This window comes from Octodon degus, unplaced genomic scaffold, assembly GCF_000260255.1.
Source record: "Octodon degus isolate 3935 unplaced genomic scaffold, OctDeg1.0 scaffold00027, whole genome shotgun sequence".
Classification (NCBI taxonomy): Eukaryota; Metazoa; Chordata; class Mammalia; order Rodentia; family Octodontidae; genus Octodon; species Octodon degus.
The window spans coordinates 15,000,655-15,014,175 of record NW_004524603.1 but is presented as its reverse complement, the minus strand read 5'-3'; the positions used below and the strand labels follow the sequence as shown (position 1 = coordinate 15,014,175).

Here is a 13,521-nt window from a genome sequence, read left to right as displayed (position 1 = left end):
GCCCAGTCTCAGTTGCCATCTCAGTGCACCCCAGGATGGGAGGATTGAACCCCTGGCCCCTGTACTTGCTTGCAAATGATTTAATCTGAGCTATTTGGCTGGTCCAGGACATTTCTTTAAAACATGGAGTTAGTACATGTGAGAAAATGGAATTCCTAAGCTCAAAAACATGTAGATTTCTTTTTTTATTTTTAAAAAGAATAAAAATAGTAAAAAGAATCATTAAGGGGGCCAGGGAGATGGCTCAGTGGAACAAGCGCTTCCCTGGCAAGTGCAAGGGCCTGAGTTCAATTCCTGGTTCTGAAAAAAAAAAAAAGTATGAGAAGGACAATCGTATGGAAGATGAGTCAGATACCACCCGTGGGTCTCTAGACTAGAAAGGTAAAGGCTAATGGATAGAAGTTAAAAGACCTAGAGGAAGACTCAGTAGAAGGCAGAACTGTGTCATCACCTACTCTGTCCAGTAGTAGAGTGGGCTGCTGTTAGAGTGACTTCTGCATCCCTTCAAGCGTGCAAGCTGATGCATCATTCTCTTCTGGAGAAATGGTCTGTGCATTGTGCAGATTCCCTGTGCAAATGTTCAAGTGCATTGCTGGGTGGCTGGCTCTGAAGTCCCTCCTGATTTTGAGATTTTACAACCTTAGGACAACGTTGGTGGGAGTGGAGAAGAATAGCTTGGCGATACAAGATGGTGCTGCTGTACCTAACAGGGTGGAAAGAACTGGAAGAAGAAGAAGAAGAGACCTAGCCCACTCAATAGAAGATAGTCATGGCCTCCTATAAGCCTAGAAGAAGACTCCACTACCTCCTGAGCTCAGAGGACCAGGACTATCGCCAAATAGTAGAAAGCTGCACTTCAAAGGAAACCTCACATCACTATGTTTCACAGGATGTTTGGTATTTCTGGGATAAAAATGTCAAAATGGAATGTTAATGGTGTTCTGAGAACAGGAGGGCTGTATCTCATTGAGGTCGCTTTTCCATGTGGGACCTGAGACACTGGGGCGTGGGGGAAGGCACATTGCTGGAAGCAGGTCTAGGACAAGGCCCAGGGGAAGAGTTAAGCAGTAGGAGCAAGAGCGGAGTGAAGTAAGGAGGGGGGAAAGGTGAGGACAGAGGAGCAGGTGCATCATTGGGAATGGGCCCTGCTTGTGCTGCCAAAGGTGCAGGAGCTGATTCTAAGGAGAGGAGACGGCTAGGGACTAGGAGACACTAATGCTAGCAGTGCCCTTGTGGGTGGCGTCTCACCTCTCTGCTTCTCTACCACATGTAGGTGCCCTAGGAACCTAAAAGTGCTCTGGGCCTTAAGGAAAAAAAACAAAACAAAACAAAACAAAACAAAACAAAACAAAACAAAAAAACAAAAACACAAAAAACCAAAAAACAAAAAACACACTTCCCAAAATTTGAAGATGCGTGCATGGGTTCGAAGAGTGTGTTTTTTTCCCTGTTCTTCAAGGGTTGAAGAGGGAGAATCGGTGGTAGACAAGAAAGCCAGAAGTGCGACTGTGGCCCAAGCTCCGCTGGGCTGAAACATCCTGGGAAAGCCCAGAGCAGAGATTTTGGCCCAGGACAGGTGTCTGCAGCCCTTGAATGGCCGGGCACCTGATCCCCCAGTGGGCACTGCTTGCTGTCCCTTCCTCAGTCACTCCTTTGGCTGAATCCAGGGGGCGGAAAGCGAGGCGCGCCCCTCCCCCACTAGATGGCACTGAAACGCCTTGTTTGAATTTTCAAAATGCTGGAAATGTGGGGGGGGGGGGAGAAAAGAAAATAAAAAAAGACAAAAAGAACATGGTGGAGGTGCGCTCTGGAAGCCCCGTGCTGTAACGCCCGGTGCCTGGCACTCTGCCTCCAGGGCAGCTCTTTATCGGGCACTCAGCAACCCCGACTCTGCAGAGAGGGGAACAAAGCAGGGTGACCATTTGAGTAAGCACCCAGTATTGCAGCCGGGAGGGAGGCTCCCTCCTTTTCGGGGCGGCTTCTTGTAAGGAAGACAAGAGGCGGGATGGGGGTGGGCACACAGTGGGCTCGCCCGAGGCCCATTCGCGCCAGGTCTGGGGTCCTGCAGAGCCCAAATCAAGCCGCCACCTGTGTAGAAGGACAGGTCTGTTTGGAGGATGCCTTTGACCCGATCGCTCCTCCCCAAAGTGCAAAGCCCTTACGTTTCAAAACGTCTAACCGTCCTTACTCCCCCATTCAGATTCCCTACTTGCGGTCTTGAAAGAATCGGCCCTGTTTCTTTTTTCTTTTCCTTTTGTGGAGGGAAGGAAGGTGGATGTGGGCGGGGGTCGAGGCTGACCGTGAACCCTGCAGTCGCTTCCCTATCAGCCCCGGGTGGAAAACCTTACAACAAGCAAGGCAGTGCCTGTGGCTTTGCGTGGTGCGTGCGTGTGTGTGTGTGTGTGTGTGTGTGTAGATGAAATGCACCCCAAGACACTAGCAACCGAAAACGGGGGTCGCTCAGCTCCGGTAACAGCCCACTCTGCAATCAGCAGTCTTTTCTTTAAAGCTGTGTGGTGGATTGGAGGAAGTTTTTCCTGGTCCAAATAAACGGATGTAGGTTTCATCCCTTAATGTATAAGAATACATGTAAACATGCTACATGCCACATATATGTATATGTGCATAAATATGGATGTGGTTGGGCACATACCTTACCTAGACACCATTGACTTGCCTGGTCAGAGAATAAGGCTGAGACATTTCGTGCCTGGGAAATGGTGCGGTTTATCTTTAAGAAGGCTAGAAAAATAAGAGATGAGGCTCACGTTGCACGGATGACATCACTAGCTTTTGGCCGCGCGCTCCGTGTTCTCGTCGGTGGGTTTTAGCCAAGGCTGCAGCGCCGGGCGCCCGAGTGAGCGAGCGCGGCAGTGGCTTCTCCGGCGCCTGCACCTGGAGAGGCGACTTCTCCAGCTCCTGGGGCACAGCCTGGGCTCCCACCCCTCCCAGGCACCCGCCGGCCAGCGAGGCCTCGGAGCCGCCGCGCCTAGAGGCAGGGAGGGGAAGCCGAACCACCCTGGTCCCTCCCCCACCCTCGTCCCTTTCACCTCGGCGACCGTCGCGTGCCGGGAGCTTGGTCGCCAGACTCTGAGGCTGGGACCGAATTCGCTGCGCGCTGCTGCTCAGGGCGCCAGCGTCTCGGCACTCGGGCGGGCCGCGAAGAAAATGGTGCAATCGCAGAGCGGCTGACCCAGGCTGGGCAAAGCAGACCCGGCGATAGCGTGCCTGGCTCAGGTGGCCGAAGAAGGGGGCGGGTCGTGGAGTAGCGGGGACCCGGGTTTCCTCCCTTCCCGCAGCATTTTCTGGGCACCTGGACTACACGCTTCCAGGCTGCAGGGAGCCACATGAAGTGAGGCAGAGACGGATCTGGAGGTGGCCGGGGGACACTCTAGGAAGAAGGCGCCCGGGAGCGCGGCGTGACACCCGGGGGGGACCAGCCGCGGGGCCAGCAGCGCGAGGCGACCGCGCGCCCTGTCCATGGTGTTGAAGGCGCCCGGCGCCGTGCGCCCTGCCTGGTGCGCCCTCCTCTGCGCAGCCCGCCCCTCGCGCCCGTCTGCGGTCGCCCGATCTTCGCTAACCCGGGGCCAGGACTCGTCCCCCAGCGCGGCCCGGGTGTCCGCGCCGTCCGCCTGAATGGCGAGGTCGGAGGCCGGCAGCCTGCGAGCTCGCGGGGAACGGTGGGCAGCGACCGCGCGTCCGCGGGAAGCCCGCCGCTGAGGGTACCTCGTGGGCCGGCGAGGGACCTGCCGGGGAGCTGAGGACGGAAATCTAGAAAAGACCCGACCCAGGACGGAAGATCGCTGCTGGGCGCACATCTCGGTTCTCTGCTCGCAGACCGGAAGGGCGAGAGACCCTGAAGGTAGATCCAAGGCGCGACTCGGAGCGGCCGGCCCTGGCACCGGCGGTCTTCTTCGCCTGCGGGCCGCGGCGCGGGTGCACTCGAGCGGCTGCCCCTGATCGCACCGCCTCGTCCCCTAAATCCTCGGCCTCTTGGCTGCACAAAGAATCCGCAGAGAGCTCCACCGCAGCCGAAGGCGCTCGGGCTTGGGTTTCCGGAGCCCGGCTGTGAGCGGAGGCCGCGGATCCCGAGCAGTCGCCCCCTGCGGGACGGGGAGGGGGCGGGAAGCCGCCGCGTGGAGTCCGCCGCCGCCCGCGGCTACGCCCGCCTCGGAGGATGCCCGGGAGTCCGATCAGAACTTTTTAGGCCACCCGCCGCCATCCCCGCAGTCCCCAGGCCGAGTTCCCTGCTGTCGCTGTCCCCACCCCCAGCTCGGCGCCGCCGCTTGGTCCCGGGCGGGCGCGCGGAGGAAGGCGAGGCCGCGGCGGGTCATGCCCAAGGTGTAGGCGAGGCGGAGGCATGGCTGCCGGAAGGTTGCTGCTCTACACGGGCCTTTCGCTAGCGCTCTGCGCCCTCGGCATGCTGGCCGTAGCCATCTGCTCGGACCACTGGTACGAGACGGACGCCAGGAAGCACAGGGACAGGTGCAAGGCCTTCAACACCCGCCGGGTGGACCCCGGCTTCATTTACAACAACAACAACAACTTGCCGCTCCGGGCCAGCCGCTCGCGACTGGACCGCTGGGAGGGCAAACTCCTCCGAGCCCGGAATCGCCGGCAGCTCTTCGCCTTGAGCCCGGCGGACGAGTGCAGCCGGCAGTACAACTCCACCAACATGGGCCTCTGGAGGAAATGCCATCGGCAGGGCTTCGATCCCGAGATCGCCGCCCTCATTCGGAAAGGTAAGCGCGAGGCGTGGCGCTGCAGAGGGCCGGGTGCCTCTGGTAGGCCCCGCAGCCCCTCGGCCTCCTCCCACTGGCTGTCCCAAATCCCGGCTTCAGGTGGTGCAGTTTTCTTGGCTGGGCCTCCTGACCCTGCTAACAGTGTGCTGGAGACTGTACCCTCTGCCGGCCTCTAGTCTTGCTCCTGTCTGTCCAGATTCGCCTGAAATCTCCTGGTCCAGGGTTCTCATCCAGGGTAATTTCTCAGCAGTTTCAGAGAAGGGAATCTACAGTGTAAGGTTGGGTGATTAAGAGGAAGCCCTTTAAGAGTGATGTGTCTGGGATAACAGCTTCCGATTTTTAATTTTGTTTTAGATACTGAACTGATCCGACCAAGGGAAATAGGGGCACATCTCACAGAGGCCTTGCTCAAAGCAAAACATCTGTGGAGGGCTGCTCTATCCCAGGTGTGCTGAAGGCATCGGTCATATAAACACCAACACATCAACCCTGCCCTGAGCAGCTCCAAGCCTGTTGGGCAGTAGCTAACATCACAGTTCTTTATTTGCCCTCCAAAAAAGTGGTCACAAAAGGGACTGGTGTGCAGGGAGTATCTGCAGGTTCTAATAAGCACAATGAAAGTCACACCAAAGTGGGCATTTCAGAGACAAAATGCCAATTATTAGAAGCTCTTTACAAAAAACGCTGGGAGTCTACCAAAACAGAAAAAGCTACATTTACTAAGTATAAAATTGTTCTTGATACTTTAGGATGATTGTGTACAAAGCTGAATGTTAAATTCTGCCTTTTTGATGAATTGGTAAATCTTGCATGATTTGTCTGTCAGCAACTATCCCGTTCCATCAACCCGCCGAAACACTGACTGTGATGTGTGTTAACATTACTTGGAGAAAAAGAATATGTTCTCCTCCATGGTGGCTGCACCCTGGGGAGATGTGCAGATGTTAGGAGTCTTACTTTCTGTCATTCGCTTCGACTATTAGGGGGTGAAGCCAAGTGACAATGATGTTATTATTTGCAAAATGCTTTGGGGCCGAGACATAAAGCAGTTCTTATTGTCTCTTATTATGCTGTGAGGTTTGCTGATGTTTTAAAATAATACTTGTGAGAACTGATGCTCTTTGATTTAGAAAGTGTAGGATTGATCAGAAAGAAAGTTAATTTGAAAAAAAAAAAGTCACTTGTTTAAGAATGACAAGCAGTGTGTATGGTCGAGAAGGCTACTTCTCATGGAGATGGTAGGTAGGTCCAGGGAGAGAATCCATCTTGAGGTTTGTCTTGTAGCTTCTTTAGGATGACTAGGGATTTCAGCTGAATTAGTTATGGGTATGTGTATGCCGCAAACGTCCCAACTGCTTTATGACAAGGCTTTTATTAGGGTGGGGTGATTCATTTGGAGCTCTATAACTTTATAAAGATGTGCAGGATGTTGGGGGGACGCCAGAATAGAGCAACTTAGGGTTCAACTGAGAAGTAGGAAAACAAGAGGAAATAGTTTTTTTTTTTTTTGACAAGGGGAGACTGTAACAGTTTGAAGCTCCATAAAGTGTTATTGTTTTAGCCATCATTTTCTGCTTTCCTTAAAATGGAAATGGCAGGAAGTTAACTGAAAAGTGGGGGAGAATTCATGTCAGTAATGACTGGCAAGCCCTGGCAGGGTTTTCTGAAGGGCATTCTTGAATTTTCCTCCTAGACCACCTTCTAGAACAAGACAGGCACCCCATCTCAAACTGGTTGACCCCACAGAGAGAAAGTGGTAGGGAACTGATGGCTGCTGGTGGCTCCATCCAGGGCTCTGATTCTGCTACTCTGCTTGGCAGTCTGCTGGAAAGGTTGACTTGGTGTGTGCACCATAGGGATTAGTTTCCATAGTGACATGTTCTTCTGGCAAGGCTGGAAACAGTGACAGGGAAAGGGATAGGGGAAGAATGTACAACATTTTGACTTTGTATCGACTGATTTTTAATTGCAGCAACAGAAAATGGACACACACAGCAGGGGGATTGAATACACTGATACCTCAAGTTGGCAGGGCATTGTATTTCACTTGAACTAATGGAAAGCCTGTTCCCCATCACCCCAAATACAGCAATCACTGTCAGCTGCAAGCACCCACTTAACCATGGCTGGTTCTGTCCATTTGACATTCTTGTTAGGTATTATTGAGATAGATGGCATGCCAGCTGAACAAATCTTGAGACTTAAGGTCACTATCTCCATTTTTAACCTCAAAACATAATCTTCAAAAACTGGATCTCCCTTTCCCAAGCTGCAATATACACATTTTAGAAATAAGTGTATCTTATATTAATAGACTTCTCAGGCAATTCCAATAATATATAGAACATAATTTCTGGATTTAATTACTGTTCTTCCAAGCAGATTTTATGTGGAAGTTAAAAAAAGAAATTGATATTTCTGTACTTAAATTTAGGATATCATATGCGAAGATATTTATCATACATTATTCATAGGCCTCAAAAATATTTTAGACCTTTGTCTTTGAAACACTACCTTCTATTAAAAATCTGGGAAGCCAGGATTGGTGGTGCATACCTGTAAACTCTGCACTCTGAGAGGCTGAGGCAGGAGGATAGCACATTTGAGCCCAGTTGGGCGTATTTAATGACTTTGCAAGACCCTAGCTTAAAGCAAAAATTAAAAAAAAAAAAAAAATTGGGGCTGAGGATATATCTCAGCACAAAGATCCTGGGTTCAAACTGCAGCACTAAAGAACAAATGAAAAGAAGGAAGAAAGGAAGGAAAGAAGCAAGAAAGGAAGAAAGAAAGAAAGAAAGGATGAAATAAAGGCAGAAAGAAAGAGATATATTTTGCACAATGAGTAAAGAAAACCAGAAAAAAGATTATTTAAAGTCTATCAGGGGGCTGGAGAGATGGCTCAGTGGTCTAAAGCACCTACTTAGAACAAGCTTAGCAAAGCATCGGGGACCGCGGTTCAATCCCCCAGCACCACATGCCAGCCAGCCTCGCCCCCTGGTGGGCTGAGCTGGCCACACACACACACCACTCTCTCTCTCTCTCTCTCTCTCTCTCTCAAATAAATAAATAAAAATTAAAAAAAAATAAAATCTATCAGGGCCAGCGAGATAGCTCAGAGGACTAAGCTCCTGCTTAGGCAAGTGCAGGGACCAGAGATCCATCCACAGCACCACATGCCACACCAGCCCCGCCCCCGGGCATGCTGTGCTGGCCACCAAGACCTGGCGTGGTGGCACAGGCCTGTATTCTCAGTGCTGAGAGGTTGAAAACAGGAGGGTCACTATGAGTTGGAGCTGCACAGTGAGACCCCCTACCAAACACATTAAAAAAATAACCTATCGATGTTATGGAAAAATGATTTATATAAATGATCATACAGCTCTAAGAAACTTAATCATTTGTCAAATCAATGTTTATTACATTAGAAAGCGCTGTCTGTGCATTGAAAAATAAAACCATCATGTTAATACTAAAAGTCAAATCTACATCTGATTTGAAGATTAAGTCCAAGGGGAATCCATGAATCCAAAGAGATTCATGCTCTTTCTTGAATCCATGTTATCCAATGCCCCACTGCCGTGGCTGCACTTACAAGGATTTCTGGTCACTGTGTGTTTGTTTGCATGACTGAACTGCAAGTTTCTGGAAGACAGGAAAGACAACACTTATAAAATTCACTCACCAGATATTTGATACTTTACAAATATAAAAATTAAGTTTAAGGAAATATATCTTTCAAGAACTAATTCTTTTTTTTTTTTTTTTTTTTTTTTTTTGTGGTGGTGGGAACCAGGGATTGGATTCAGGCCCTTGCGCTTGCCAGGGAAGCACTTATTCCACTGAACCATCTCCCTGGCCCAAGAACTAATTCTGATTACAGGAATACATGTGTGGAATTCACATAAAAAGATTAGTTGGAAAATCATGATTTAAAGAAAACAAATAAGCATGGTGATCAGGTCAGGTTAGTATTGCAACAGATGCTAAATACTAGGAAGGAAGGAAAGAAGGAAGAAAGGAAGGAAGGAAGGAAGGAAGGTAGGTTTCTGAAGCTAAGGCTTTTTCAACGAATGAGGGGAACGTAGACTTCTTTTTGTTTTGGTAGAATCAGGGATTGAACTCAGACCCTTGTGTTTGCCAGGGAAGTGCTTATTCTACGGAGCCATCTCCCTGGCCCCATACACTTCTTTTTTGGGTAATGTATGTGACTGAACAGACCCACATCACCTAGAGCCATTATTTTTCACATTAAATAGGATTTTATTTTCTTCTTGGAGATAATGTTGGGTAGGGGGTACAGCAAAGAGAGATTGCTCCAAATTCCCAGGTGACTACTGTGTCCATGAAGAGTCTTCAATGAGGTCCTCTTCTCTTCTTGCATCTCAGCCTCATCCCTGTCTCCTTGAAAAGCCACTGTGGGCATGGGGACAGATTACTGGCAGGATCAGTTTCTAAAATCCAAGACTTCCAGGTTCTTAAGAAGGGTATCTCTAGGTAAGATTTTGCTTCAGGAAGCTGGAGAGATAGCTTGGTGATCTAAGCTTCTGCCTGGGAAGCACAAGGACCCAGGTTTGATCCCTGGTACCACATGCCATGCTGGCCCCAGAAGTCTGGGCATGCTGTGCCAGCCTCCGAAATCAGGCGTGGTGGCATATGCCTATAATCCTAGTGCTGGGTAGGCTGAGACAGGAAGATCACTATAAGTCTGAGCTGTGTAGCAAGACCCTGTACCAATTAAGTAATTAATTAGAAAAAGATTTTGCTTCAGGGAACATTTATATTCTTTTATTTGCACTGAACTATTATATTAATAAGCTTTGAGATGGAGAGACACTCAACTAATAGTCTAATAATTTTTTTATACTTGAAAATTTGCTTTATAATTGACGTTGGCCCAAAGAATTTCCATAATTGTAGCATGGTTGTCAACACTCTGCAAACTATTTCAACATTCTGCATGTTTAAAAATCAATAATGTAAACTGCACATATATTATGTGATGGAGGGGTGTACAGCCATAGGATGAAGGAATGAGAAAGGCCTAGCTGTCTAAATTTTTGTAGAATTAGTGTCAAGAGAATGAATTACAACTGCAAGATGCTGAGGGTGGCATCAGAAACAGTCAGGAGGTAGACTATGTCAGTATTGGGGTGAGATCAGGGAGTTAGGGAAGGTTGTCTGGTGAAAGAGAAATCTGAGCAAGCTTTTGATGAGTTTGGAGGTGGATAGGGAGAGAGGTTATTTCAGTACAAAGGACCAGAAAGGATTTCTGGGATGAGAGAGAAGAGCAGATAAGGACCTACCCAAGGAACCTGTACACCTAATCGCCCACAGTTGTGCTGCCCAATAGGCTGCTTAAGCTTAAAATATCCAAAATTAAGTAAAATCCAGAAATTATTTTTTGTTAGCTGCGTTGGCCACATTACAGATACTTAACAGGTACATGTGGCTATTTATCGGTTGTTGGATTGGACAGTGCAGATTACAGCGATTGCTCCCATGGTCCGAGACAGGTCCTTGGATAGCACATGGGGAAGTCTATGGCCTCTAAAGAGAACATGCACATACTTTGTTTCAGGTGGGGATAATTGCATGGGAATTTGGGTTTAAGTTTAAGGATATTGTTACAGCCAATTATTCTTTGAGAAACTTTTCTTCTTGACTGTTTTGGGTGTAAGGTTTTAGTTCATGCTAAATCTGTATTTGATTTATTTTTCATCATCGACTCACAGAACTCTCCCATGAGCTCCTCTGTTCCCTTCTTTCGCTCTCCATTAAAAAACAACTTGCAAAGTTGACTGGATGAGCAAGAGATTAATAGTATTAGCCAAGCATGATGCCAGATATTCTTCTGAAAGTTTTACACACATTCATCAACTTGTTCATTGTAAACCCCCAAGGGGGACATTCTTCATATTATTATTACCCAACCTATAGTGGAGGAAATAATAATTCCTCCACTATAGGAACGAAGGAAATAATAATTCCTCCACTATAGGAAGGAGGCACACAAATGTCAAACAACTTGTCAGATCTTGACATGGGTAAGTGAAGGTCATTAGGGATTGAATTTTGGCTCCAGGTCTGGGAATCATCCCACCTCAGCTGTCTGAGGGAATCTATCAGGGCAGGCCTGGAGTAAAGAAGAGATTGATATGTTGAGTCCCAAATTGGAAAACAAAGGAAGTACTATTAGAATCTGAATTCTAAATGAAGGTAATTTAGTTAGCTCATAGAGCTCATTTTGAGACTACTCAGAAAAGCTATGATCTGATTAGCCATGAAAGTTTTGGACATTTACCGTGCTCAGTGTAACAGATAAAGTTTTTAAGATACAAATGACATAGTCATATCCTTTATTTTTTTATTTCTAGTTTTTGTACTTTAGGGAGGGGCCTAGAGGTGTTCAGAGTCTCACTACTAGATTGGACTCGTAGTGATCCGCCTGTTTACAGCCTCCCAAGAGCTGGAATTACAGGTGCGTGCCACCATGCCCAGTCTCAATTGCCGTCTCAGCGCTCCCCGTTGGTGGGGCTGGCATGGCAGGTGCAGGGATCAAACTCTGGTCCCTGCGCCTGCTTGTAGGTGCTTTAATCCACTGAGCCATTTGGCCGGCCCCAGTCATACCATTTAATAAACATTCATTCAGTACATATTTATTGAAGGCCTGTGGGCTGCATGTCAAGAGAAGCTGACATTCTGGGCAAGGGGTAAGAGACATATAAAAAAAATCTATGAAATAAAAATATTAGTGAGTAGTCTAATCTATGTATGATACAGCATGAGGCAGTGGGTATCATGAGGTGTATTTGCATTTAGAAACACAAGAAGGGAAGACTGGGCATGGTGGTGTGCGTCTGTAATCGCAGCTATTGGGAGGCTGTAAACATGTGGATCACTACAAGTCCTATCTAGTATTGAGACCCTGAACACCCTGTAGACCCTTCCCTAAAAATACAAACAAAAGAAAATGAAAAACAAACAAACAAAAAAAAACCAAAACAACAACAAAAAAGGGAGAACAAATAAGGCCAAAATAAAGTAGTTCTTTTAGTTTTCATTTTATAAGGAGGCTTTGGGTGCTGTGGGAACAGAGGGGTAAACCTTACTGAGACTGGAAAAGTTTTTCACATTCCTAGAAGATGGGAGCTGTTTAATTACAACATGTATGGGTGGCTGTACATGGTAGGTCAAGAAAAACTATTTGCTGATTGGATAAAACTTTTTTTTTGAAGTTAATGTATTTGGTACAGGGTCTCACTACACAGCTTGGACTTGTAGTGATCCTCCTGTGTCAGCCTCCCCAGCACTGGGATTACAGGGATGCAGTACCATACCTGGTCTTGGTGGCTGGCTCAGCATGCCCTGGGGGTAGGGTTGACATGGCCTATGGTCATGCCAGGGATCGAACCGTGGTCCCTGTGCTTGTCTAAGCAGGCGCTTAGTCCTCTGAGCTATCTTGCTGGTTCTGGATTAAACTCTTAAGCCTACAGAGACTTACAAAAAAACTCAGGCAAACAGCGATGGTTGTCTGTATGTGGCATGCATTTTTGTACATAAAGGTTCAAGTTGTTCCACTATGTAAAGAGTAAACATACTCGACCATACTCCTTATCAACATCCCAAGGCCAACTACTTGGGGAGAACTGAAAATCAGGAAAGGGGTCAGGTGCATGGTTGGGGCCAGGAGAGGCACTTGGATACTGTGATATGTGGAGTTCTTTGTAGGTGCTGGGGACAGAGAGAAGAAGGAGACACACTTAGTTCTTGTCCTGAGGAGCTTGCACCTTTGCTCAGCTCCTGAGTTTGTTGTCATGTATGAGTAGATGAGGCTCTTCCCCAAGTATCGCATCTGCATCAACTGGACCAGCAAACCACCAGTCAGGCAATGCCAGGCAGAGCTGTTTTTATTGAATCAACAAAGCCAACAGCCTCACTTCTGTTCCAAAAGGTTGTTTTATTTATTCTTTTACAGTAGGGTTGGATGAATTAGAGGAATGATTCTGTACATTCCACTTTGGATTGTGAGTTAAAAATATTTTCCTCTTTTCTGCTATTAGTAGATAATTCTAGGCCTTTAGGCAGAATGCTTAACATAGTATGGTCAGCTTGATGTTTCCCTCACAGACAGACAGACAGACAGACAGACAGACCGACAGACAGACAGACAGACCACATCCATGTCAGGTGTCAGACATTACGGTCATAAATGTTTATTTAGATACAGACACTTTGTCATTTGCTGTCCCACGCTACACAGAGAGAGGATGAAGCACATGATTCAGTGGTTGAACAGAGGGAAAGTTATTCTGTGTCTTCAGTGGATGGCTCCTGTTTTTGAGAGAAAATACTTATATAATTTGGTCCTGGGGATCAAACTCAGGGATATTCTACCACTTAGCTAGATCACTGGTCTTTTTTTATTCCTCTTTCATTTCACTATGTTTGTCAGGCTGACCTTGAATTCACAATCCTCCTGCCTCAGCCTCCTGAGTAGCTAGGACTACAGGAAAGCACTTCAGGGCCCGGCTGATAGTGTGCATCTATTTTTGTAAGGGTTTTATTTTCCCACAGTTAAAATGGTAAGTTTGATTCTAGAAACCCCAAGCCATTCTAATATGTGATGAGAAAGTTAAGTGTAGGTGCTAGAGGCACATGACTGAGAGAGGGTGAAAAGAGAGGAATAGAAGAATAGGGAAAGGAAGGGAGATAGCAAGAAAACAAGATGGAGGGAGGGAGGGAGGGAGGGAGAGAGAGGGAGGGAGAGGGAGAGGGAGAG

General features: G+C 47.6%; 1 protein-coding gene across 1 annotated transcript in view; it reads left to right on the top strand.

Annotated features, from left to right (window-relative positions):
• The first annotated feature begins 4,221 nt into the window (after nucleotides 1-4,221).
• LOC111816133 (transmembrane protein 178B-like) overlaps nucleotides 4,222-13,521 on the top strand; it is a 139,513-nt gene continuing 130,213 nt past the window's right edge. The window contains exon 1 of the mRNA XM_023712758.1: nucleotides 4,222-4,742. Coding sequence (XP_023568526.1) covers nucleotides 4,361-4,742 — 382 coding nt within the window. The 5' untranslated portion in view covers nucleotides 4,222-4,360. The remainder of the gene's footprint in view (nucleotides 4,743-13,521) is intronic.